General features: G+C 44.3%; 1 protein-coding gene across 4 annotated transcripts in view; it reads left to right on the top strand.

Moving 5' to 3' along the window:
- The first annotated feature begins 4,300 nt into the window (after positions 1-4,300).
- Positions 4,301-24,989, top strand: part of caska (calcium/calmodulin-dependent serine protein kinase a) — a 95,435-nt gene continuing 74,746 nt past the window's right edge. For 3 of the 4 annotated variants that reach the window (XM_076155304.1, XM_076155287.1, XM_076155280.1), the window contains exon 1: positions 4,301-5,162. In XM_076155304.1, the coding sequence (XP_076011419.1) occupies positions 5,104-5,162 (59 nt within the window). In that variant the 5' untranslated portion in view covers positions 4,301-5,103. The remainder of the gene's footprint in view (positions 5,163-24,989) is intronic. The other variant, XM_076155295.1, reaches the window with a different exon arrangement.

Below are 24,989 nucleotides of genomic sequence, written 5' to 3'. Positions count from 1 at the left end.
GCTAAACACATTGGATGCCGAAATTAGTTAAACCACAGAGGAAATGACTCAGAACAAAACTTAAATGTGCAATATCATTAGCAAAGGGAGGCACGGTCAGCACTTTGAAACACAAGCACCCACCCACCCACACACACACACTCACACACATACTCGGTCCTCTGCTTTGATCCACACCATTCACCTGAACACAAGTCAGATGTATCGGAACTTTGCCCCATCAGGCAGGAATCATAGTGCCAAAGTGATATTAGTGCCAAAGTCAGGGAGCAGAAAGACAACAATCAGACTGTGTTTCCAACTGGGTTTTGTTAAATCGGAACACAGATCAACCAAATTGGACACATGCTTGACTCAGACCCTTACAAAACAATGAGAATGTAACTCTGCTAATAGGATTTCCCAGATTATTGTAATGAACGTATCAAAATGATACATCAACTTTACACATAACTACCTGGATGACATTCCAAATGAATCTGTTGTGTCTTCAAATGTGTTCAACTTAACACATTGAGATGCACACACTAGCACACACCAAACACACCCTCATACAACCCGATCTTTCTGTTTTATCTCTGCGTCTTTGCAAAGTTCAGACACGACCTTCAAATGTGTCTCTGTGTGTTTGTGTATTCCTTGCATGTTGTATGAGGTGGAAAGAGAGAGAGTATACACAATGTGGCAATTTATATCCCCTCAGCTTTAGTAGGGAGATGGGATAGGGGTCTAAGAAAGTATCTTGAACACACACACATACACACACAGCACTGGCCCACCGGCTGAGTCCAGGAGGGTGTGTTGGTTAGAGATAAGATTTCCTCTGATGTGTGATTTTTGTGATTCCTAAGCCAAATGGTCTTCTGTTCAATTACATCACAACATCCCCACCTCCTCACACACACACATACACACAACCCCATGTGATGAAAGAGAACACAAACATCCCAGAGGTTTCAAATGGCCCAAATAAAACATTGTTGTGCTACATAGGCAACCATGCGTCAAGGGAGAGAGAACATGGGCCAGATGTACGAACATGAAACACGCAGCTCAAACTGCGGCCGGTTGAGCGTTTAGTTGTGTGTTCGCAATTAGTGTGAAATGAACTTCTAATCTCCTAAGGTTGCAGCTAATTGTGCGATCAGTGCATGTGCCCGCCTACTAAGCGCATTTAGCGTGTGAATGAGAGTTAAAAAGGTGCTGGAGCCCTGAAGAGACTTCATTTTACAGGGATGCAATTCAAACTAAAACTAAAGACTGAATTTGAGTGTCAGTTACTCATCAAATCCAGGAGTCGCCAGAGGAACTATGGAGGAAATAAGCATCTGCATATGATTGGGTAGATGTTGCTGTTCCTGAAGATGAAACTATCATGGATACAGCAGTTGTGATATTGAGCATACAATCGCAGACTACTTGAACATTCATGGGACTTGTGTTGATGGAAGGGAGGCCAAGCGGTATATGAGTACAATTCATGGCTCCAATAACATTCGGAAATGTCACAAAACTCCCACTTAGTGTGTTGGATTTCTTCTTTGAATCTTGAGGAAATTGATGTATATGTTTGTGCATCATATCAGTGTATTCAGCATCAGGGACCAAGCGGTTTTAGTACACCTTTGCTAATTTGTGCATGTTGTTCAGAGGTAGAGTCATTTCGCACAGAACTGGCCCCTGGAAAATTACGTGACACTTTAGTAAATTAAATGTAATAAGTAACACACAACACTTATAATATCCCCGCCAGTTAATTGCCCGACCCTCCCTTAAATACATATGCATAAGGGCTGCGATGACTCACGTAGCTGACCCACAAACCGTGTGCCTGTTTGATAGAAGAGAGCAAAACGGCTCAAATCTGTGCCCCAAACCAGCACAAAAGCCTCCGTACATCTGGTCCTCATGTAGTATCTGCTATGGAACAATTTAATTACATCAAATCCTTTTTGTTGAAAACCATAAATAAATGATCTTTGGTTTACTCACTCTGCTTAATTATTCACTCTGCTTTAATTAGGTAATCAGCTGGCAATGTATTTACCCAGCAGACTCCATGAAATAGTAAAAGATATTACTTGTCTGATGCTGTGCGAGCATGTCTGCAGTATTGCTGAGCCAGGCTGTATTTTGGGGGATATTAAAGGAGTTTGTAGAAGGCCAGTTCCATAAGATTCTGCACAGGAATGCAGCACAGTCCAGACTACTGACAGGAAACAGGGAAACATAGGAAACATCCTATTATTATTTCACTTTGCTGCAAGAGTCAGTAACACAAATATTTTGAATGTATATTATAAGCTGTTTTTCTCGCTGATGTTCAGCACTTTCTAGATTGAAGTGTTGGTATAAAGCTTTGGCGTTGTCGCTGCAAAACACACAGCTTTGTCCATGAAAACTGTATTTATTTCTGGACAAGTGACTGTTAGAGCACTTTTGTGTCATTTAGGATGTAGCGTAGCATTAATGTCTGTCCCATCTATTGTGGAGCTTGACCTTTATGTTTGTCTGTCTGTCCATCCCTCTGTCTTTAACAGTCATCATTTATCATCTATTGTAACCAAATTGTATTAACATGTGCACTCACCTCTTACGCAATGAAAGGAAATTTGATGAAATTATTGAATTGAGGAACTTTAATTGTACTTGCAGGCTGGTATCAGTGATTTGCAAAATGTAGTATATCTTCTGAAGAGTGACATATTGCTTCTGTGAAAGGATTAAACGAGTCTGCAATATGTTAAACACACATAAATTGCAGTTTATTAGATGCATTATCTTACTATATGTTGTAAGCATCTGTTTCAACCCTATAAATTACACTGACCATGCATTCAGACCAACAATAGCTCTCTGGAACAATAGCACTAAGTGAATGAAGCCCATTGAATAAAATCTATGATCCAAATGTAGACAGGGTCACCCAACAACCATCAATCAATCACAGCGCTGGAAGCTGCTATAGCTTCCAAAATGACTGATGTGCGCACTGGTAGACGAATACTAAATCTTTTCAGTTCAATGCCTTTATTGCCATTGTGCAAACAAATCTGCAATTGTAGGGAGCAGTGGCTCAGTGGGTAGTGCTTCTGCTTGGGAACCGGAGGGTCGCAGGTTCGGGCCCCTGCCGAGGTGCCCCTGAGCAAGGCACCGAACCCTCAATTGCTCCCCCCTCTGCGAAGGGTGGTAATGTAATGTAAGTCGCTTTGGATAAAAGCTTCTGCCAAATGATCGTAATGTAATGTAATGTAATGTAGCACCGTGAGTCTATACTGGGGAGTACACATACACATACCTACAGGCAATCAGACAACCAGATAAATAAATCAGTCATTAAATAACTATGCAGCTCTCCAATTCAGAAATATCGACACACAGCTGTTGATAAATTAGGCTTTGCAAAAAAAATAAAAAGTGCATACTTGTCCCACTGCAATTTAAATTGATTATTGAACAATTTGTCTGTCAAACTAAATATTATTCCTCAAAATATTACAATATTTTAGTGATGCAGTGAGGAGAGTTAAGTTAGTTTATGCTACTTTACAGGAATAATGTTTGTAAAGACATATCTATATTTTCAATTACAAACAGATGACAAACATGTACAGATTTTTTCACCAGTACCATTCAAAAATATTTCAATAATGTGAAGGAGTAGCTCAAATTTATATCATCCAAACATTGAGTATTGGACAATGACGAATCTGGAACCCATAAGCTCAGCAACACATCTACATACCAAATAAAACTAAGAAGATAATAAATCCTTGCTTTCATCTTTGTTTTGACTCGAACCATAGAGTTTGCGTTTTTCCTACGGCAGTAGTTTTTTGTTTTTTATTGGACATTTTGTTTGTATGTTCTATTCATTCAGGCAACACAATACTACATTCAACAGTATCTTTACTGTCAAGTAGCCTGCAACAAATTTCAAGTCAGTTAATCTCAGGTAAGTAAAAGAAGTTTAAAACTTTAACCAAAAAAAACATAAACATAAAAATGCAAAAATTAAATAAAATAGCTATTTGTGCAATCAGTGTGACATTTACAGTAGATACAGTAAATTTAACGCTTGCATGATAATTCTCTTAAGTCAAAGTTTGGTGTACTTTTAAATATGTCTTGTTGCCATGAGTGTCTTGGCTGTTGTTTCTTGAAATGTCTGGAAATTCGCTAACTTTCCCCGCTTCCGGACTGGGCAGTCCACAAAAAAGTAAATCGGGAAACTGCGCTTTTGGGAACGCCTTCGTGGAGCCGTGTCTCCGCCATCTTGGCTCAAAGCCTGCGTGGACTCAACGGCGAACCCTGGGAAACGGCTCGGAGCCAACATGGAGGGGAGCGGAGCAGTTTCATAACCGTCTTGTAGGAGGAGCTCGGTTTTCTGGAAGCTCTGTGGAGCTGAACGCCAGGGCGAACAAGCTTACAGCGGGAGCGGAAAACATAAAGTAACGACTGGAAAGTGCCGAGGAGCCCGCGGAGGAGCACAGGGGGAGTCAAGCTGCGCTCCGACGCTTCATCCCGCCCGTCAGTTTGTATGGAAGGAGGACGAGCCGCCCTGAACATACAGAAAGTGTAGCCGCTCGGGATGTGAAGATCTGTTACCCACCTGGATCACTGCTGTAACCCCGCAGATGTGCACTGTCCGCCGGGTCTGCTCGGGCTTTTCATCCCTGCGCTCACACCACTACCACCGGACGAACCGGAGCTGTTGACAGGCGCAGCGGAGTACTTTACTATAATGTTAGTTTGACAGCCACACGGTTTGTGTGGAGAAGGTACTTAACCGGGGGAAGGTGGGGCCGAACCGGGAACTACCAAACGGGATTACCGAGCTCTCCCTCTGCCGATTCTCCCCCCCCAGCGAAGCAGCGCTTTTGGGGGACGACGGGAGGAGGTAACTACCGGGATTTCGACCCCATTCTTTGGAACTCTTTACCGACTGCCCTCCCGCCACAGCGTACGAGTGGCGAGCACCGGTTTATTTCTGTCAAACGCTCAGCTGTTTCCTAGCCTTTCGCTGCCCAGTTTAGGAGCTACAAAAATCAGGTTTTGGACGCACATTTTGGGGATAATTTTTTCCCCAGCCGGCGTTGGACTATGGCGGACGACGACATTCTCTTTGAAGATGTGTACGAGCTCTGCGAGGTCATTGGGAAGTAAGTGTTGCATTGATGATCTATGTCACTGATTTACGCCTAATGCTGGACACTATTAGAGCCTCATGATACTCTGATGCTGTTGCGTCTCTCTCTCTCTCTCACACACACACACACACACACACTCGAATGAGATAGCTGTGATATTTCTATAGGTGTGTGTATTAGTGGTGATCAGTTTTGAATGAATTTCTGAAGGTATTTGATCCCCCTTTACTCTCACTATGTTATTACAAATCATAAAGGGGACTTTCATTTGCATGTGGTGTTTCGTGTGTGTAGGCCTATCCCATAATTTATGATATAGCCAGTGTAGCTCTTTTATAAGGACACATTCCTACACACACACACACACACACACACACTGACCCTGGACAGGATAACACTTACATTCTTGTTTGATTGTTTTTATTGCATTTTTATCATCTTGGATTCTTTTTTTTATATTGTTGGTTATAATCACCCTGTGACACGTGTTTGCCCAGACACACTCGATGATTCAGTGTGCTTTGACCAAGTGACAATTGGGAACTTGGTGCAGAGATTAAAGGGCAGGGCAGCGCAGGCCATTCTGACTCATACATATACTGTACATGTGGTCAGTGTCTGAAGAGTGACTGAAGAGCTCACACAGCACATTTTAAATAAGGGCACGATGTGATCACTGCATATCAGGGATGTAATTGCAAGTCTCAACATTTCAGCCAGATTGTATTCAGTAATCGAGCTGTGGGAAAGGACTCGATAAGGAAACCATTTGGTATATTGCACAGCTCCAGGAAGATAGGATACAATAGAACTGTGATAATAACAACAATAATATTTATTTTTATAGCATATTTAATACAAAGAAATGTCACGCAAAGCATAAAAATATTGCATTCGGTGCAAGTTCATCCTTTGGACTCAAGACAGGATTTAGTTTTCATATTCCCGTGTTATGTCTCGGGTCTATTCTTTGATTTGATTCAGAATCAAATCTCACTGAGCTAATGCAGACCCAGCACGCCCCATTCCCTGAGTCACACAGGATTGCTGCTGCCATCCTACAGCACTCAGGTTCTAGTTTTGGTTCCGATTCAATGGACCAAGACGGACCACAGTCACCTAGAGGAGTCTGGCCAGGTTACGTTCCTGAAACAATGGACATCGGACTATCAGCAGACGTGTTTAAATCCTTCTATACATATAGGATTATTGAGTTGTAATGGAAAAAGAGCAGTAAACTATTGAATTATCCAATGGTTAATACAATTACCATCCTATTGTAATCTGGCTCCAGGCAACAACAATCATTATGATATTACTAAAATTGGTCATATTATTCTACAGCACTAAAAGCTACGACTGTAATTATAGACAAATTGATTTCAAATAGGCTAAATGTTCCAGTATTGTGACAGACCTACTAAAGCGTGTGTGAGAAGTCCTCCTATTGCTGTGAATGTTCCCATGCTGCTTGTGTGTATCACATTCTAACTGACATATCAGCAGGATCTATACATGTAGCTTCACTCCCTCTCTTCACTAACCCATCCACTCCAGTTTGTAGCATTTATACGCCACTTTGCATTCAGCACTGCCATGCCAAGGGGCTGCAGTATCCTTCACACATCTGCGACTCCCACCTGACATCACACCGGCTCATAGCACAATTGAGGAACATAAGAAGAGAAGCTGGGAACGTGCCTGTGCTGTGGTGACAGACAGACAGTCGCTGGCTCGTGTTGCGGTAGATGAGGTGGTGAAGTCACTTTGATTCGATGTTTATCTGAGGAAGACAGCTGGGTGAGAATAAGCTGACAAATGACATACACACTGTTATCAGAACTGCTGCTCTTGAATGCGGCACGTCATCGGGCGCACAAACAGGCGCACCACGTGAATCACACAACTTGGCAGATGTGACGGACACAGTCAGTCATAGCGGGCCGACTGGTTACGGGACTACAGCGGTGTCACAGAGAGGGTTGACTGTTTGGCAGTCCAATAAAGACGCGAACACTATACAGCGCGTGTTTAGGCAAGCCTGGAAACAGGTTATTCTCTTTATCCCACACAAATACAGGCTCTCTCTCCTTCACAGTGTCGTTCACATGCTCTGGGCCCTCCTGCAACTAAGCATTATTATTTTCAGTTTGTGATTTATGTTGTTTTTAACCTCAAAATGTCAATTCCCTAGAGCTCAAGATGGCTTTAACCTTACATTAACCCTTAAGTATATTCAATTTGTAAAGATATTTGACAAATCTAAGCTAGAACTTCATAATGTGTCTGATAGTGTTTGATAAGCGATTTCAATTTGTTCAGCAATCATCAAATCTTCTATTTGATGTCCCATTATTAGTTTCCTGATCATCAACTAATCAAATAATCATGTGATCACTATAGTGGAGTCATCCCACGTGCTGAGCTGAGTGTAGGCATGTAGCAGGCAGAGCTTCAAACTTTTCAAATCCACTACACACAAAGTTAGTCAGTTGTCAGGATCACAGCCCCGCTCGTTGTTCTCAACAGATCGGCTGTGATTTACAGTTTGCAGAGGGAGTGAGCGTGCCTTTTATCTGCCAGCCCACTGTTGGGGAGCTGCTGCTGCTGCTGCTGCTGCTGCTGCTGCTGATACTATAGTCTGTGTTTAATACTGCACCGAAGCAGCAGTTGTGGTTTTGGATCCAGAAAGATACTGGATTAACTGGTGGGACATACCAAACAAACAATAACACCGCAGACAGAAAGAGATTTACTTCAAAAGCCCAGAGCCCAGGAGCCTATAGTGGAGCTGTTTACTGGGTTAGATCCATGTAATTGCAGATATACTATGCCACTCACTATACTGCCTCGATATAGGTCACGTGCCTGAAAAGCTGTGTTTTAAGCACTGCACTGTCCACTCTGTTTACTGTGGGTGAGCGGGGATTTGCAGTGGTGTCAGGCCCAATGAGGGCCCTCTAGGTGTGTGTGTATTTGTGCACAGGCATCATTTGACTATGCATGAGCAGGATTTAGTCCTAAGCCTTCGTTTTTAGGGCACTGACCTCGGACACAAATCCTGTCTGTTGGTGTGTGTTTGTGTGTGTGCGTGCGTGCGTGCGTGCGTGCGCGTCTGTCTGCTGTCTTGATGATCCAGCTTGTTGTGCTGTCGCATCCTCCAGGAATTAAACGATAGTCCAGGTCTTGACGAAGCAAATAGAGCTATCGGGGCCCAGATGAGAGCAGAGAAAGTGGATGTGGGATGGAGGCTGAGCGAGGGAGAGAGAGGGTCGGAGATGGTATGAGAGAGCGAGCGAGTGAGTGAGGTCAGGGCCGCTGTAGAAGGAAGCAGTCCATTAGGTTGACTCACACATTAAGAGGCATTCTGTGCCTTCAGGCCACTCTCCTTTCTAGTTCTTCCTCAATAAAGTGTGTGTGTGTGTTTGTCGCAGTGGGGGATGTGCCGTCATATGCAGACAGAGATGTTCAGGTTTGCGTTTTGTTTTCAAGATCCTAGCAGGCCAGGTACAGACCGCACGACTTCACAGCTCCCCAATTTACCAATCAGCTCTTTCTCATAACTGTATCTTTCTTGATGTTGTGTGCAGACGACACAAACGAGTGCAGGCATGGATCACAAAGGCCCGTCGACAAGAGGAAACTGCTGACTTTTTGCATTATATTTCATCATTATTCATAAAGCCTTACATGAAGAGTGACAACCCACGCACCTGCACACGAAAAGAGGAATCACAAACAGAGCAGCTGTGCGTTTTGTAATATGAACGCACCGCTCGCCACTGAAATAGTACTCTGTGTAGAAAGAAGAAGAAGAAGCTGCGAGTCAGAACGTGGAGAAGTTGCGTTGGGCTTCTCTCATTGGTTATCGCTCTTTGCTGCTCAGGAACTTGTCACAGATCCGCTCAAGCTTACATGAGCACCTTTAGATTTTAAGCAGCCGCTTTGATCCCGGGGTTTTATTTAGTCCCAGATCAGAAAGGTTTCTTTGAGTGCAAAATCAGCTTTGAAATTCTACCGCAGCAAATTCGTCGGCCAAGGCAGCAAATTCCAATTTCTGTGCATCGGACCCAAATACAGCTCAGGTTTAACGTTTTTTGATCCAGGTTAAAGTAAGTGTTTGTTACTTTACAGTATAGTGAATGTTAACAGTATTGATCCTTCACTGCCAACTCTATTGTCTGTCTCCATGTACTGTCTGCGTTAATGGAGCTCCAAACGTGACTTAATATAACTCAGCTGAATGGATCAATGCCTTCCTTGTGTTGAGTATTTGGTCTCAGTGTGGGTTGAACAGTGTGGATTGTCTTGTAACATACAGCACTGTGGCGCTCATCCACTCCGCTGTGAATGAAATGAATTACCCGCCATTTGCATACCTCATGGCCAGGAAGAGACTCAAGGGTGCTGTACAAAGCATGAATGTCATTATAACTCTCAGCCCATGGAGATAGATCTGTGTGTGTGTGTGTGTGTGTGTGTGTGTGTGTGTGTGTGTGTGTGTGTGTGTGTGTGTGTGTGTGTGTGTGTGTGTGTGTGTGTGTGTGTGTGTGTGTGTGTGTGTGTGTGTGTGTGTGTGTGTGTGTGTGTGTGTGTGTGTGTGTGTGTGTGTGTGTGTGTGTGTGTGTGTGTGTGTGTGTGAGTGTGTGTGAGAGAGTGTGAGAGTGAGTTCTTTAGCAGTCGTGTGCTCCCGTGTCCCTTTCCAAGAGGTGACGAGGAGTATTAGCCTTAGGCGTAGCTCCAGCCGCTCTGAGAGAGAGAGTGTGTGTGTGTGTGTGTTTCTGTGGTCTCATCTACCTCACGGAGTGAACTGACATCACCCTCCAATCCACAGGGAAGGGAATACTTAATAGCTCACCATTCCTCTGTAGCCTTTTTCAGCTTACTCAGGAAAGACGTATTGGTAATGAGGGAAGGTCACATGTGTGGGTGTGTGTGTGTGTGTGCGTGTGCCTCATGCTTCAGCCTTCTTTCGCCATTATTCACACTTCAGTTCAAAATAATTGTTGTAACATAATTTTCAGGCCTCTTTTGTCTTGTTTTCCTGCGAGTGTGTCCAGATGTGTGTGTGTGTGTGTTTGTGTGTGTGTGTGCACACCAGCGGCTTGATAAAGTGTGTGTAACACTGACCTACATTAAAGGGGGAGCACTGCTGCTGGAGCCTCTCTCCAGGGCTCCGTTTGCTCATGGTGATATGAGAGATATGATAGGAGTGTGTTGCCACGTTAACACTCATGATGCGGTCAGTGTTGTACTACAAATCACCTACACAGGCCGTGGGACCAGCAGGCCCCTAGGCTCTGGGTCAGTAGGTCAAAGCCTTCTGTGTTTCACATTTCACTAGCAAGACTTGAATGCTTTTTAAATGGCAACCTTGAACTTAATGGCCACTTTGTTCAATTTGGTGGTCTTGTTACGGCTTAAAAGCTAACTTTGACTCCAGGGGTCAATCTGAATAAAAGCATCTGCCAAGCGGTGGTGTTTTCCATGTTGCTGTCATCCCGTTTCAATGGATGCTGTGATGTCTGCTAGGCAGGCACGCTGGAGACCCACAGAATTACCAGAGATTGCCAAGCTGTTCTCATCTCTAACAAGTCCTGTTTGGCTCCCTCATCATAAATCCATTTTAATTGGACTCCAGCTACTGAATAATGTCCGTTTAAGAACTGCTGTTTTTTTTTTTGTTGTCATAATCTGCCAACAGTGTGATAGTGGCGATGACTGAATGGGGTCTGAGGCCTCAGGGGATTGTAATGTGCGGTGCTGTCTGCAGGGCTTTCGCCTACGCCGTGTGTGTGTGTGTGTGTGTGTGTGTGCGCACAATTTATATTATATGATCTTGGCTTCTCCGGTGGGGTTTTGGAGGCACAAAATCTGCTGAAAGGCTGGTTCTGGCATGCACAATTACACATAGATGATATAGCACAGAGATCTCACACGTCACTAAAATATTTATCCGTCCTCATCAAGCTGAAGAAAACACCCCCGGAGAAGACCCCGGCATCGCAACGTGCGCAGCCACAAGTAAAGAAAAGAGACACATTTGCCATCTTGTCAAGCTCCTCGGCAGCAGCACGAGTCCCATATCAGATGCTTGACAGGAATCCTCTCTGTGCTCAGGCCTGTTCCAGTCACACGGCTCATTTATGATCACTGGTAACTGGAGGATTCAAAGGAAACCACTCGTACACAGTTAGAGACATATGCAGTACATAATGTGTTTTAGGAAGTATACCTATAACACACTTGCCAAATGAACTGAATATAGGCTACATGAATGTACTGAAATGAAGATATAACCTTTAATAATAGCACTATATTTCAGAAACATCACGGTACATCTTATCTTATTGTCAGGGCGCTGTGAAATCAGGTAAAAAAAGCCGTATCATTTATTGACTCTCTTACAAATAGGAGGAATAAACACTCCGTTGCCACTTCTCCACTGCAATCCAATCAAATATGCCTGCCATAAACCGTACCTCTGTGAAGCTGATATTGCCCATTTTCCCTTTTACCTTCCATATATTTACATGCACTTCAATTAATTAGCTTCTTCAAAGTACGCTTAGCCTGAGTAACGCGCCCAGATAACGCAATTGCGAATTCATTTATTCAGGCATAGAAATAATTCCATGTGGATTTCCTCAGTTGGCAGATTGGTTTCAGCTGCAGTCACACACACCTGCAGAGTGGCGGCTCCTGTTTATTGTGCGGATGAATACGACTGAATCACTTTTTTTCCTTTTAATCCCAGTAAGAACAAATCCTGCCTTCTGAGTGCATGTAAATGTGCTGCATCTGCCTGAGACATGTTGATGCAACTCTGTAGTAATTGTTCTATCCATAGTCAGTGGTGCCGCAAGAGGAATTAGAGAATTTCTAGCCAATTGAAGGAGATAATCCGTTTCTAACTTTATAGTTCCAAGCAGGCAACTAAAAACAATGGACTGTGCCAGGAAGATGGATGGATCTTGTTCGGTTCAGCTCAGTGCCACACTAAGATGTTTTTTGTCTAAGGCAGTATCAACAGCGGCGATGGCCCCGGCAACTCTTCGCGCTTTGTAAATCTCCGATTCATATTCACGCAGGGTAAATGTGATGCCAGACTTTTTCTCCACGCTGCAATCGGTCATGTTTTCCAGACGAGCACGTGCTTTTATTTGACGCACTCTTGTGTGTCACTGTTCTCAGACGAGTCCTTCACTTATCTGTGCAACAGCTGCTTCTTCCAGGTCACTGACTCGCATTCCTTCCTGGCAGAAAATTGGTTATATTGTCTGTCTGGCACGACTGGAATTTGGTGTTAAATGTTCTGAAAAGCTTTCAGCTCAGATTCAAGCTGGTGGAGAGCTTTGAAGGTGACGGCAGTGTGTTCTAATGAAATGTGCGATAGTGGTCTGATTGAGGGTTGTCACGAAGCGGTAGACGATACATTTTTAATAGGTAGAGTTTTGTTTTTCAAAGCAATCAATCCAAAGACTTTGTAGGCTTGACGGTCTTATGACTAGTGAAGCATTTTCATTTTCCACACAGTACCATAAATCCTGATACTAAACTTTGTATCAAAATCTAAATTCTGGCACCGCAACAAACGTAATCAGGACACTGAACCCTGATGCTGCCAAATAGCGATACATCTCTTTGTCCTGGTGTTCTTATCTGGTCTCTGGAGCCTGTGAGTATCAAAGATCTCTGGGTCGACTGTGCAGCGACAGGAGGGCGGGATGAAGAGGTGCAGAGGACAGTGCGGGCTAACTCTGGAGAGGACCCTGGCTGTCCGGAGCCTATCCTGCTCACAGACCTGCCCTGAGCGGGGAAACAACCACTGATGAGAAGCAGTGAGGCATGGCAGACACCACTGGCAAGCCACACACACAAACACACACACACTCTGGGCTTATTTCAGTATTTATAAGCGCCGTTTTGACTGTGTGTGTGTGCCTGCAAGTCAGAGTGAGATCAGAGTTTATGATCGCAGCAGGCTGCTGTTGGAGGACAAATATAAACATTAACTAATTAAGAAGAAGAAGAAGAAACTTTTTTGGGTCAAACCAGATGCGAACACGTCACCATGCAAACACGTCACCATGCAAACACGTCAATTTGAAATTACACGCACATACACATGCATTACAGAGGGGTTAGCGCAGGGAAGCCATGAAACGGCGCCCCTGGCACAGTTTGGGGGTTTGGTGCCTTGCTCAAGGGCACCTCGGCAGTGCCCTGGCGGCAAACTGGCAACTCTCCAGCTGCCAGTCCACTTTCTTGGTCCATATGGGACTCGATCCAAGCTGAGTCCCCTATGGACTGAGCCACCGCCGCCATTGATAAGGAATTATTAATGAAAGACCCCTCGGCTTCACCCCCACATGTCTCAACTAAAATGTCAAATGTGTGTAATTAGTTTGAACAGCACATTTCTAACACAGGGGAACATATTCAGAGAGATGATGTACACAGCACAGATGTGTTCAGTATATAGCCCGTCTGGATAAATGACCACAATCACTGTGTTCATTTTAGCAGCGTGCGGTTTGCGGTGTTTCCCGGTCACGTATGAAGTCGGCAAAATGTGCTGATGCGGCCTGTGATATTTCAGTGCTGTTATTTTCTCCCTTTTCCTTTCTTTTCCGTTTAGTTTATTTTCTTTTGTCTTTCTAGCGTTTTAGTTTGGGGCTTTTGCAGTCTAAAGTCATTTCCATGCTGCCTGCCAAAGCACACACTGTCACCTGGGTTACAACTGGAGCTGTCCTGGAAAAACAACACACAGTGCCGGACAAACACACAAAGACGGAGAGACATTTATTCCTTTAGTGGAATCCTTAAACCTGCTTGGGTTTTGTAGCTGGTGGGATCCATTCTGTCCCCACCCACACAGAGCATCAGAGGCTATTTACCGCCGCTGTTTTGTTCAAGAACTTGTACGCCGTCTGCATCCAACACCCAAGTGAGACGCGAAATGTGCTTCCATCAGAGAAAGCGTCGGGCCCTAATGTGGAGCATGTGGTCCCAGCGACAGTCGGAGCTGTTTGCTCAGTGAAGGGAGGAGAGAGAAGGGATGTGAGGAGGAAGGTTAGAGTTACAGGCCCCATGTTAAAGCCCTCCCACGCTAAAGATGGCTTGCAGATGTTGAGAGTCCTCGCAGTGATTTCATCTGTTTTCATTGCATTTCTTACCTTCCCTGTGGTGAACCTGCTTCATGTTATAGTTGAAGGCCTGATGTATATTCAAGTCAAACTCAAGTTAGAGTTGTTGCTGTTTTTCCATTTCTGGTTCAGTGCAGATTTTTAAAATATCAACCCAATTCAAATGTTTCCATTAAATGTTGTTATGGGATAAGGCTGCTTCTTCTTCTTCTTCTTCTTCTTCTCCTTTTCTCTTCAGGTGTTTTTAAGCTTAGAAGTCATCATGGAGCAGACGGTGATCTGCAATCTCTTCGGCAATTATTAGTCATTGTGTCCTCATATCGGTCCACCAGTCTAGCCAACAAGAAGCGACAACCAAAGTTTTATGATATCATCTTTTCTGCTGAATGATCTCAGTAAAAGATAAGTCATGTCACCCTCACCTATACTGCTGATAACAGAGCTGAGTGTAGTAACTGTAGCGCTGAACACAAGTCTCCCCTCAGTCTTGAGTTGATTTCGGTCTGTTAGTGCTGTAACTACTGTTTTTTCCTCCATTAATTTAAGATAATCTCAGTGTCTTCATACAACACGCCCCATGCATCATGAGTCACACCGTTTTCCATTTCTGTCTCCATTACCCATTGTTCAATTTGCAACTTCAAATTGTCTATAACGGAAACCACCACGTGTGAATATGCTGACTTCTCTGGTGTAACATTCAGGTTAGTTTGAGGCTGGATATCAGGTTAAATCAGGACGTTTCAGTTTATGCCGCCAGACTTGCCTGAAGGCTTTTATTGTGAAGGATCAGCTGGGACTGTCCTATGTAGACGTGGTCGTCACCTGATTGACCTGTATTTTGATTCTTTTTGGACATTTTCTGCTCTTTTTACTTGATTTCATCAGGATCCGGAGTCGCGAAGGCTCCTCTGCGTGAGATGAATAGATTAAGAAGCATAGTTAAATAATCAATGAACAACCAATAGATTAGGCATTTTTATGTTACACAAGATTGTGCTATTTAGCGATAACGGCTAGATCAAGACAACAAAAATCGATCGAGCCACAAGTGAACACGAGAGGTGGAGAAAGCAGTTCAGCCGATGGGAGGCAGCAGCAGCGTTTAACCAGTTTAAACATACACACTCCTCACCTATGGAAGCACTCGCACACCACACACCACAGTCGTCCCTGAACAGTTCTGTTTTGAAGCTACAACCCTCACCGTGCCTGTGACCACGGTCTCCAAATCGACCCAAATATGTGGGTACCTGCCTGGTCCAGCTCTGTGCAGACCTCTCTCTGCGGTGTGGACCGGCCCGTAATGTTCTCCACCTCCAAGGTCTCTCTTTCTTTCTTTTTTTTCACAGTGGCAGGTCTGTTGTACGTGGCAGCAGACATGAAAGCCTCCATCGCTCCAGTGCATCAAGGTCGTATTTATATCACAGCATTCAGCCTGTTCTCTGGAGCAGTTTGCATTTCTGTGCAGCCCCAGCTCAGTTCACGCACAATTTTCCATGTTAGCACTAAAAAAACGAGTCCATATGGCGATCATACGCGCTCCCTCACCGCTCTCTCAGATGGGCGTGTGCTCAGCAAGTTTTTTATTTAATTAACCCCTATTTAACGAGGCGGGTCAATTAAAAGCAAATTCATATTTACAGTGGGAGTCTGGTGAAGACAGCTGGAGGGAGGACGCACACTCTGGCGTGGTTGAACGCAGGGGTGTGTGGGTGGTGGTTCTAATCTGAGTCCCTCTTCTTCTCTGCCATTTTCTGCTCTGGACTTTGACAATCTCTAAGCTCCCGCTTTTGTTTCTGTCAACGCCTTCCTAAAACGGCATGCGAGAGAATAAACAATGACACACGTCATCAATCTTCCTGAAGCAGTTGTGAAGCAAAGTAAGAGAGAATCATCTGAGAGTGTATTCAGGCTGGTTTTAGTGCCGGAGCTTATACTTTCAGACATTTGCCGCTTTGTTTCCAGCAATAAAAGCACAGTGAGTTAGGCTTGTTAGCGAGACAAAGAGATGTTTGTAGCACTTCTGTGTTTTCTGTAAATGACTATATGAGGTTACCTGCTAAATGCTTGGTTTACAGTTGTGTAGCTCGTCTGTATAGTATAAGAATTGAAACCAGGATACAAGCGTGCGTGCCCAGTGTTCACCCAGAACCTTGGACTGTCTCTGGTCATATGAGGTCATCAGTATTGTGCTGGTTGGACTCCTGTTCTGTGGTTTGTTGCCAGTTGTCATTGTTTTCTTCTTCTTTTTTTTACTAACCAATAAACACTCCCAGGCTCTAACAAGGTATTCGGCCATTAAAACTTACTGCCTGTTGATGGAGGGCATTGTGTTCTACTCACCTGCTCATTTCCTCCCCCTCGTGAGTGTGTGTGGATGTGTAGTCGACTCCCCTTTTCGTGGAAACTATCCATTCCATTTGTTTTAGATAATGTTGATTTTTACTGTTATTGTGTCAACCGTGGTTCATCTGCATGGTAATGATTAGTTTCTCACAAAACAGTAAGTGGATGTCAGATGGCACAGTGGTAATTGTGATCAAACCTGCTTCACGATGGCTTGTATTGATTCAACACGCATACGCAAACATTCTAACAATGTATAGGAGGCAGGTATGACTCCGTCTGTCCCAACCGTGAACTTCAGTATGCACCCTGCTAACAAGGTTTACCAGATCTGATGAAGCAATGACTCAGGATAAACAAAATATATAAACTACTACTGATGTTTTAATGAATTCTCTCCTGGCTAAATTTACATTTAGAAGACGCTTTTATCCAAAGCAACGTACAGGTTTCAACACAACACAAGCAAAGATCTAGTCCGTCGAGAACAACAGGAGTCGGTGCCAAGACGTAGAGCCTGGAGGAGGTATAGTAGGTAGATATTAGGTGTTTGAAGACAGAGAGGGATTCAGTTGATTAAATGGAGTTTGGTAACTCAGTCCACCACCTCAGGACCTCAAAGGAGAAATGTCTGGATAGAGACTTGTGGCCTTGTTGTGGTGGCACCAGGCACCCTTCATTGGCTGAGCGGAGAGAGTGGTGAAGTGGCATAAACCTGAACGTGAGAGTGCAGATAAGTGGGTGGATAACTGTTCAAGTAATGCTGCTTGACAGATGGACGGAAGTAACCTCCTTGACAGAGGTAATAATGGGAAGTGTAGTGAGGAGATGTGTGCTTGTGTGTGTCACAATGTACCAACAGACACTGGCACAAGGGAAGAACTAAGCCCTGTGCAAAGATGTAAAGGTGTAATGTTAGGCAAGTGCAAAGTATGGCTGAAATGACTGATTTAGAAGCAATTCATATTTTCAGGAGCAACAACCGGGGCCTTGATAGGCCCCGACCACATGTTGCCGAGTGTTTAGCTGTGTTGACATATTGTCTGACAGATGGGTGGCACACGCTCTGTGTCGCAGCTCTATTGTAACTGCAACTGGGGCTCGGTGAGGAGGAGCACAGAGCAGGATTTGCTGTGGTGAGCCGTGTGGAAAACCACATTGTCTCACTCTAAACCACACAGTCTCACAGCATAATGCACAATCACCACTCCCTCGCTTCCTCTGCTCCTACGCTCTCTCTAGGATTCCTCAGTCTCTTCACTCTCCTTCCATCCGCCTCTAATGTGTCCGTTTCATTTATGCGTATATCACAGGTGATATAGATCTTATTCTAATATTGCGCTTTGTTTATTCATCAGGGTAGACGAGTCATATTCAAACCTATAATCCATTTCCCCTTCAACATCCTGGGATATCTGAATAACATGCAACAATGACCACTAGCATACAAATCATGGTCTTTTGAACCGGATACCAAGCAAAACTGTACTGGCAGAGTTCTGAATTAGAATGAATTATAACACATTGTGACACATTGTTTCATGTTATCAACAATAAACATGAATCTACGCTCACCTAGCCCAGCTTGATTCAGCAGATGAGTGGATCTATAGTTTGTGATTATACAAAGATACGTCCTCAAAAGCATCTTGATTGTTTTGGTCCCTCTCTTCTTCTGCTGTATGTGTTTGACCCCTGAGTGCGACGAAGAAAAGAATCTGGAGATATGGAGGCAGAGGAGAATAAAGAGGTTAATTATATCCAATCATCTAATAATCGGCCTGCATGATGTGCAGAGTCAGCATGGACGTTGCTTTTTTTTTTGAAGATGCTGTTTTCACATTACAAGGTCCACAGAACTCAAAAAACATCTTTGTTCTGATGCTGTTTTAGTGTGCACGCCGTAATGTTTGTTTCACACAGGCAGCGTAGCGGCACTGAAGCCTGACTGCTGCTGCCACAGCTGCTGACTTGGCTCAGGTCAAAAATTGTTGTTAATTTTGCAATTTAAAATTCTGTTAAAGTTTTAGACTGTTGAGACGAACAGGCCCACTATTTAGCTGCTGTTGTACTCAAAATGACTCAACCTCCTTCATCCGCAAGACATTCTGGCAGTATGAGTAAAAGTTAATGCAATTACATCGATAAAGAGTCAAAGAAAGTTTATTAATACACATTTAAGTGTTTCTGAGAATGGAGTTGCGTTTTGATTGTGATTTTGTTTTTTCCAATATGGTGCAGACGTAGACAATAGACGGAATCCAAAGCTCAGTGTTTGGAACTGTTGCACTTAGACTGTCCTCCTGTAGATGATTGGAATGCAGGCCCCACGCAGTCCAAGCAACAGTCAGAACATACAAACAACTTGCAACGTGCAAAATGACTTTGTGCCATTATGACAGACGAGGCCTTGTGATGTGTTCATGCATGCATTCACCCACGTCCATGCACAATCCACACAATGTGGGCTCTCCTTGACTCCTATTCTTCACTCCCACTTGTGCCCTTGTACCACGTCACTGCTCACATTCATTCCCTTTCTTTCCCTCCCACCATTGCCACAGCGAGTCAGCCAGTCAGCAGCTGAAGTGGAGCTGTCATTACTCACTGCCCCTTCTGTCCTCATGAGCAGCACATAAATGTTGTTTATCGGAGATTTAAAGACTCGTCGGTGCTCTTAACAGAGTGATGCGGAGTCTCTGAAGTCGACGCGGTGAGAGGGAAAACGGATGGACAGAATTAGGCTGGAGTGTTGCTGTCACCCTTTTGGTTTCTTTGGCCTGCTGTCCGTCTGGAAGGCATATGTTCAGTGTGGGCTTGTGTGGGTGTGACTGGGAAATGGGAATGAGAATGGGAAACTATTCCACTTTTATATGGGATGACTTAAGACACAAATCACAGTCACCTCACTGTCTATGGGACTCACCCTGAGGTCATCAAAGTGCTACTAGCCTTCCCACCCCCACACTTACTTTGTTGAATCACTGCTTGTTTGTTCATTTTGTCTGGGGTGTGCGTTTGTGCTTACATAGCAAACACACCCCGCCACCAGGTATGAGAGAGTGTGTGACGGGGCGGGCTGCATTGAGACACAGAGTCGGCCTCTCAAATATTTACTATCTCCTCCTCGAGTCTCTAGACGGACCGGCCCGGTTAATTGCCGAGGCTGGACGAGAGCAAGCGACGGAAATGAGAGGATAAGCCCAGATCAGGTGCCCCCTGAGCCACTGAATCATTGATGGGTTGAGGAGTGGTGATGGGTTCATCACTCAATCATTCAGCTGTGTCGAATGCGGTCGAGAAGCGTAGATCTGTTACGACAGTTGACACTTACTGGGTTGTGCGCTAACTCTCAGTTTAATGCTGCTTGTGGACAGTATTCTCTCTCTGTAGGCTTGTTTTTGAAGAGTACAGGGACAGAGCTAGTATCAGTAGACTATATTTACTGAAGTTAAAGTATAAAAAAACCTGCTCATGTAATTGATATAAGCTTTCATTTAAACTTGAGAATGTGTGGACCTTGAGAGTCTGATGCAGAACTTTGTCATCTCGCTGAATCAACAGGAACAAAGTGATTTTCTGTTTGTTTATTGCACAGGTGGAATTTCTCATATCATATGCAAATGTTTACCTGCTAGGGCTGCACCTAACCATTACTATTTAAACGATTAATCTACAGATTGTTTTTTTGATTAGTCGATTAATCTAAAGATTATATTTATTACGCCATATAACAATGATTTCTCCCAAAATAAATATCAAACTTATCTGATTAATATTCCAATATTTTCTTCAATCTTCTCTTGAAAACAAACAAATGTAACAAAGATTTGCAATGCATTATTCCACAACCTTCCACCTTTTAGCTGATAATCTAAGTCAAAAACCTACTTTCTTTATTTTAAGACTACATTATGTAGAGCCTGAAAACCAGCAGCCAATCTTTAAATACGTGGTGAAACCCTAACATGGAGTGAACTTTCATTATTTACCAGGATTCAAGATATACAGTCAGTGTGTTACGCCTTGTATAGAAATGTTTAACCTGGGTAAAGCAGCAGCTGCTGGTAGATGTGCAGAATATACGACCGCTGCCTACAATAAACTAGTTGCCGCTGTTAAGGTTGTAATGTTTTAATGTAGTGTTGCTAGAATATGATTGGCTGAGTGTTTAATAGCATGCTATATGTGTGCGTGTGTGGGTGTTACTGTGTTGCTGTTTGGGGATAATGCTGATATTTGGAAAGAAGCACTAGTAAAGACAGAGGAGATGTGTGTTGTGCTGGGGGTCAGTGGTGTTCTCTGCAATTTACAAACTTTGTAATAACCTTACACACACACACACCCACTCAAGGTGATAACGGCTCAGCTCAGCAGTTTTCCTAGGCTCTTTATGAAAGCTCTGGGCTCACCTCTGCCAAAGCATCTGACCACACCAAGCTCCCTGTCACACACACACACACACACACACACACACACACACACACACACACACACACACACAGCTGTACTGGATATGTTGTAAAACAGCGGGGTAATATGAAAGTTTGTGTGTTGTTTGAGGCGTTGCAGTTTGAGATTGTGAGTTTAGTAGTGATGGGAAGAGGAAGCTTTCTAAAGTATTAAGGGTTGCCAGCGCACTTTGTCACAGAGGGGTTCATTACTTGGAGCTTCATATGGAAGAGTGCACACTTAGGTTATCAATCATCTAAGAGCCTCAAGTTAGTGTAATGGTGCAGAGAGCACAGCGGAGATGCTTTTGGTGTGTATACCAGCTCACAGGTTCGCTTCTGCCAGCCATAACCGAAGTTCTCTGCTCTTTTTAAAATACATTTTATATATTTCATATATGGACTATGTATCAAGTGCACCGCTATTCTCTAACAAAAGTATTGAAGTGTCAAAACGTTTCAAATCCTCGAAATGGCCATCTGCCACAGCTCAGGGTCCCTGCAACTGAATCACTGGAATAATACGGCGAGCCTCCTTTGGAATGTCACGGTACAAACACAAACCTCAGTGTTGTTCTCCAGACGTGATTACAGTGCTTTGTTTTGCTCTCCGTAATGACTCTCTAGCTGCGCTTACGTGTTTGCTCATCTTCTTGAAGAGGAGTAAGTGTGTGTTTATATAGATACGTGGGGCTGAGGGTTTGTCCCCGGCCGTACCCAGTGTGTGTTAGTGTTTGCGCATGATGAGGCAACACACAAGTAACACTATGTACATAGTATCCAGCTATTTTCATCGCTACGTAAATCTGTTGATGCCTCAGGACAAACATTTATGAGACGGCCCACTCTGTTGTGTTTGAACAATGTGACCTTTGAGGCCCTTTTCCAATTATGCTCTTTATGATATTAACACACACACTCACACTGTTGCATTACAATGCACTAAACACGCACACACAGATGCTTTTAGATCTAAAACTATCTCTCCATCGCTGTCATTGTTTTGATGAACATAGCTTAATAGACAATTCATCAGGGTCTGGCAATTAAGGTTCTTTATTATTCAGACTCGACCTATTCAACAAAAAGAAAATGGAAAAACATTTAACTGTGGAAACCGAAAAAAACACATCCTTTCTTATCATATCTACCGCATCTTTCAAAACAAAAGTGAATGGTCATTGCTGCGGGGTCGGGGAAAATCCTGTAATGGTGCGATTTTTGAGCTTGAGATCAATTAAATCGCTCATTTTCGTCAATTAAGACAGACAGCTGCACCAGATGGCCACATGCAGCACGGCCCTAGTTTATCCTGTCATCTGGTTCGGTTCTGTGTGTGAGTCTGTGTCTGTTTCTCTGTGTGTGTGTGTGTATGTGTGCCTGAGTGAACTCGTAGCTCCCCGTTTATGAACTTAACATTGAAAATTGGAATCAGAGCAAGAAATATTGTTTTTTGATTGGGCTATCTCTGAAATGTGAGGGTATTTTTTAACACTCCCCATTCTGCGTCTACCTCAGGCGAATCTTTCAAGAACGTCATCATTCCCGTCAGTTTTATTGGCGCCAAATTAGTCTAGCCAGTCTAATTTGCAAGACTTGATTGGTGAATAACTCACTCACAGTACTTAAAGTAGGTTAAATGTTATCGCTACCATTTTGTGGTGCTGTAGGACTCGTTTGTTGTTTGTTACGCTGTGTCACTGCCTGCCTTACAGCGTACTGGGTCATTTTCCTCCAGAATGAGCCAATTCACTGTTATGTATAGACAGATAATGCGCAACTACCTCACGTCAACGCCATAACTTGAAATGGTCCCGGCTGTAGCTGCGTCTAGCCCTTTGCCCGTGGTTATTTCTGACGCCGGTTGGAATGGTAGTAGTTGCATTTTGACAGCATGACAGCCTTCATCTCAGGCAGGCAGTTGTCAGGGCGATGAGGGGGCTACAGAAGGCATCGCCTCTCCTCTCTCCTCCTGATTGGCTGTCGGAGCCCATCAGGGATATTTCTGCCAGAAATAATTAAGGCGCGATTGGCTGAATCCGAGAGTAGCCGACACCTGCCCGTCACCGTCTCCCCGGCTCCGACACATCTAACACGTTGTTCCGTCGTCTCTGAGCAATTAGAGGGCGTTTCCGGAGGGTTAATAGCAACACAGCGATGAACAAACTCCCCCAGTGGGACCAGCTGTTAGATAAGTGATAAGATCTACATCAATGTGCACATGTGCCCAGGCAAAACGTGAAGTCTGACGCTTGACTTCTTCTCCTGGATCAGTCGCGAGCTGCCAGACCTTTGCGCCACACAGTCAACCAAAGGAAAATGTTGCGTAATAGGAGTTGATTAGCTGTCATTTGCATTACGGAGGGCCGTGCCTTAGCTTTGAGAGAGCGCGGCTACAGGAGGCTAATGCAGTCAGACAGTCCCTGCAGAGAGAGGCTAGATGGGCGTACGACTGAGGTTTAATTACGTTCCTCTCCTAGCGCCGCATAGGGAACGGGGGAAAAGATACAAGATGAAGAATGTAACGCAGCTATCCATCAAAATGGCCCCTGGACGTGAGGCGTTGACATCAGATAAGAAAGAAAATATTTCTCTCGTTGTCCATGTAGCTGAAGAAGATGGAATGTTCTTGTATTTCTTCTGTGAGTGGGGGAGGGGGGAGTTAGTAAAGTAGTGTGTCTGTAGGTCAGCGTCATCCTGTGTGCATGCAAGATATATCTGATCTCTAGGTTTGTCACAGTGTGTGTGTGTGTATGGGTGTGTGTATGTGGGCTAATCTTAGCTTTAGTGCTGGGCTGAGGATTAGGAGGAGCGTGCACATGATGGCTGCTACTGGTGGGAGCAGAGCAGAGCAGTAAGACTCCACAGATGCCGTTTCATAAGAGAGAGATAGATGACTAGAGGGCCCACTGTGGAGAGAGAGATCTTTGGGAAACTAACCATTGTCTCGTGGTTTCATCAGCTTCACTCGCTTTGTGTTAAGCAGGTCAATCTCGCCAGGATCTTGATCGCTTGACCCCGCCGTAGTTTCAATAAGCGAGCGGTCCCAGGGCGTCGCTACATAAACAAGCGTGTACAGACGCGGAACGGTAGCAGACGAGGTAAAGGTCAGAGATTTCTCATCGCCGGGAGGTTCAGATTGGATGCATGAACACACATACACACACATACACACATGGAGCAAGTGAGTGAGTGAGAAAGAGAGAGAGAGAGAGAAATGCCTGCCTCAGAGATCGTCTTATTGTCTCTTTAAGCACACAGGAACTTATTGTTGTACAGAGAAAGGCTTGGCTCGGGGCTTTCTGCTAAGCATTCCGCCTCTCTCTCTCTTTATCTCACTCCTGCTCGCTCTCACTCTCTCAAACGCACTTTCTCTGGCAGACGATTGACTGCGCAGCATAGATTTGGCGTGTTCAGCGTGGCGGGCTGATTGAGGCCTGTGCACCGGAGCAGCATCGCCGGCACATAGATCAATGCGAGAGTCGCGGGAGAAATCAGATACGGGGCAGCTTTGTCTGACTGTGCAGTCTGCAGTTAAAGGTAAATGGCCATTACACTCCTGTGAGGTTAGACCGTCCAACTTTTGGGTGCAAAGCCTGAGCTGACAAGCACAGAAGTGAGATGACAGGTGAGCGAGGAAGGACATCGTACAACAGGCATCCTTGTGTGTGTGTGTGAATATACAGATGTTAGCAGCTGACCCTTTACCATCCTTCTCCTCATCTTATGATGGGGAAGCAAGAGAGCAAGAGAGTGAGAAGGCAGGAAGGAGCCGAGCATACATGGATATGAAAGGGTGTGTTTCTCCTTTATGTGCCTCTTTTTCTTCTCCTCAAGGTTAAGCTGTGTTTACTCTGGGTCACTGAGTCTTCAATGTATCCTCCTTTCAC

Source organism: Genypterus blacodes, unplaced genomic scaffold, assembly GCF_046128005.1.
Source record: "Genypterus blacodes isolate CSIRO-AG114 ecotype Tasmania unplaced genomic scaffold, CSIRO-AGI_Gbla_v1 ptg000008l_1, whole genome shotgun sequence".
Lineage (NCBI taxonomy): Eukaryota > Metazoa > Chordata > Actinopteri > Ophidiiformes > Ophidiidae > Genypterus > Genypterus blacodes.
The sequence above is the reverse complement of the archived record's forward strand: the minus strand, read 5'-3'. Positions and strand labels throughout refer to the sequence as shown.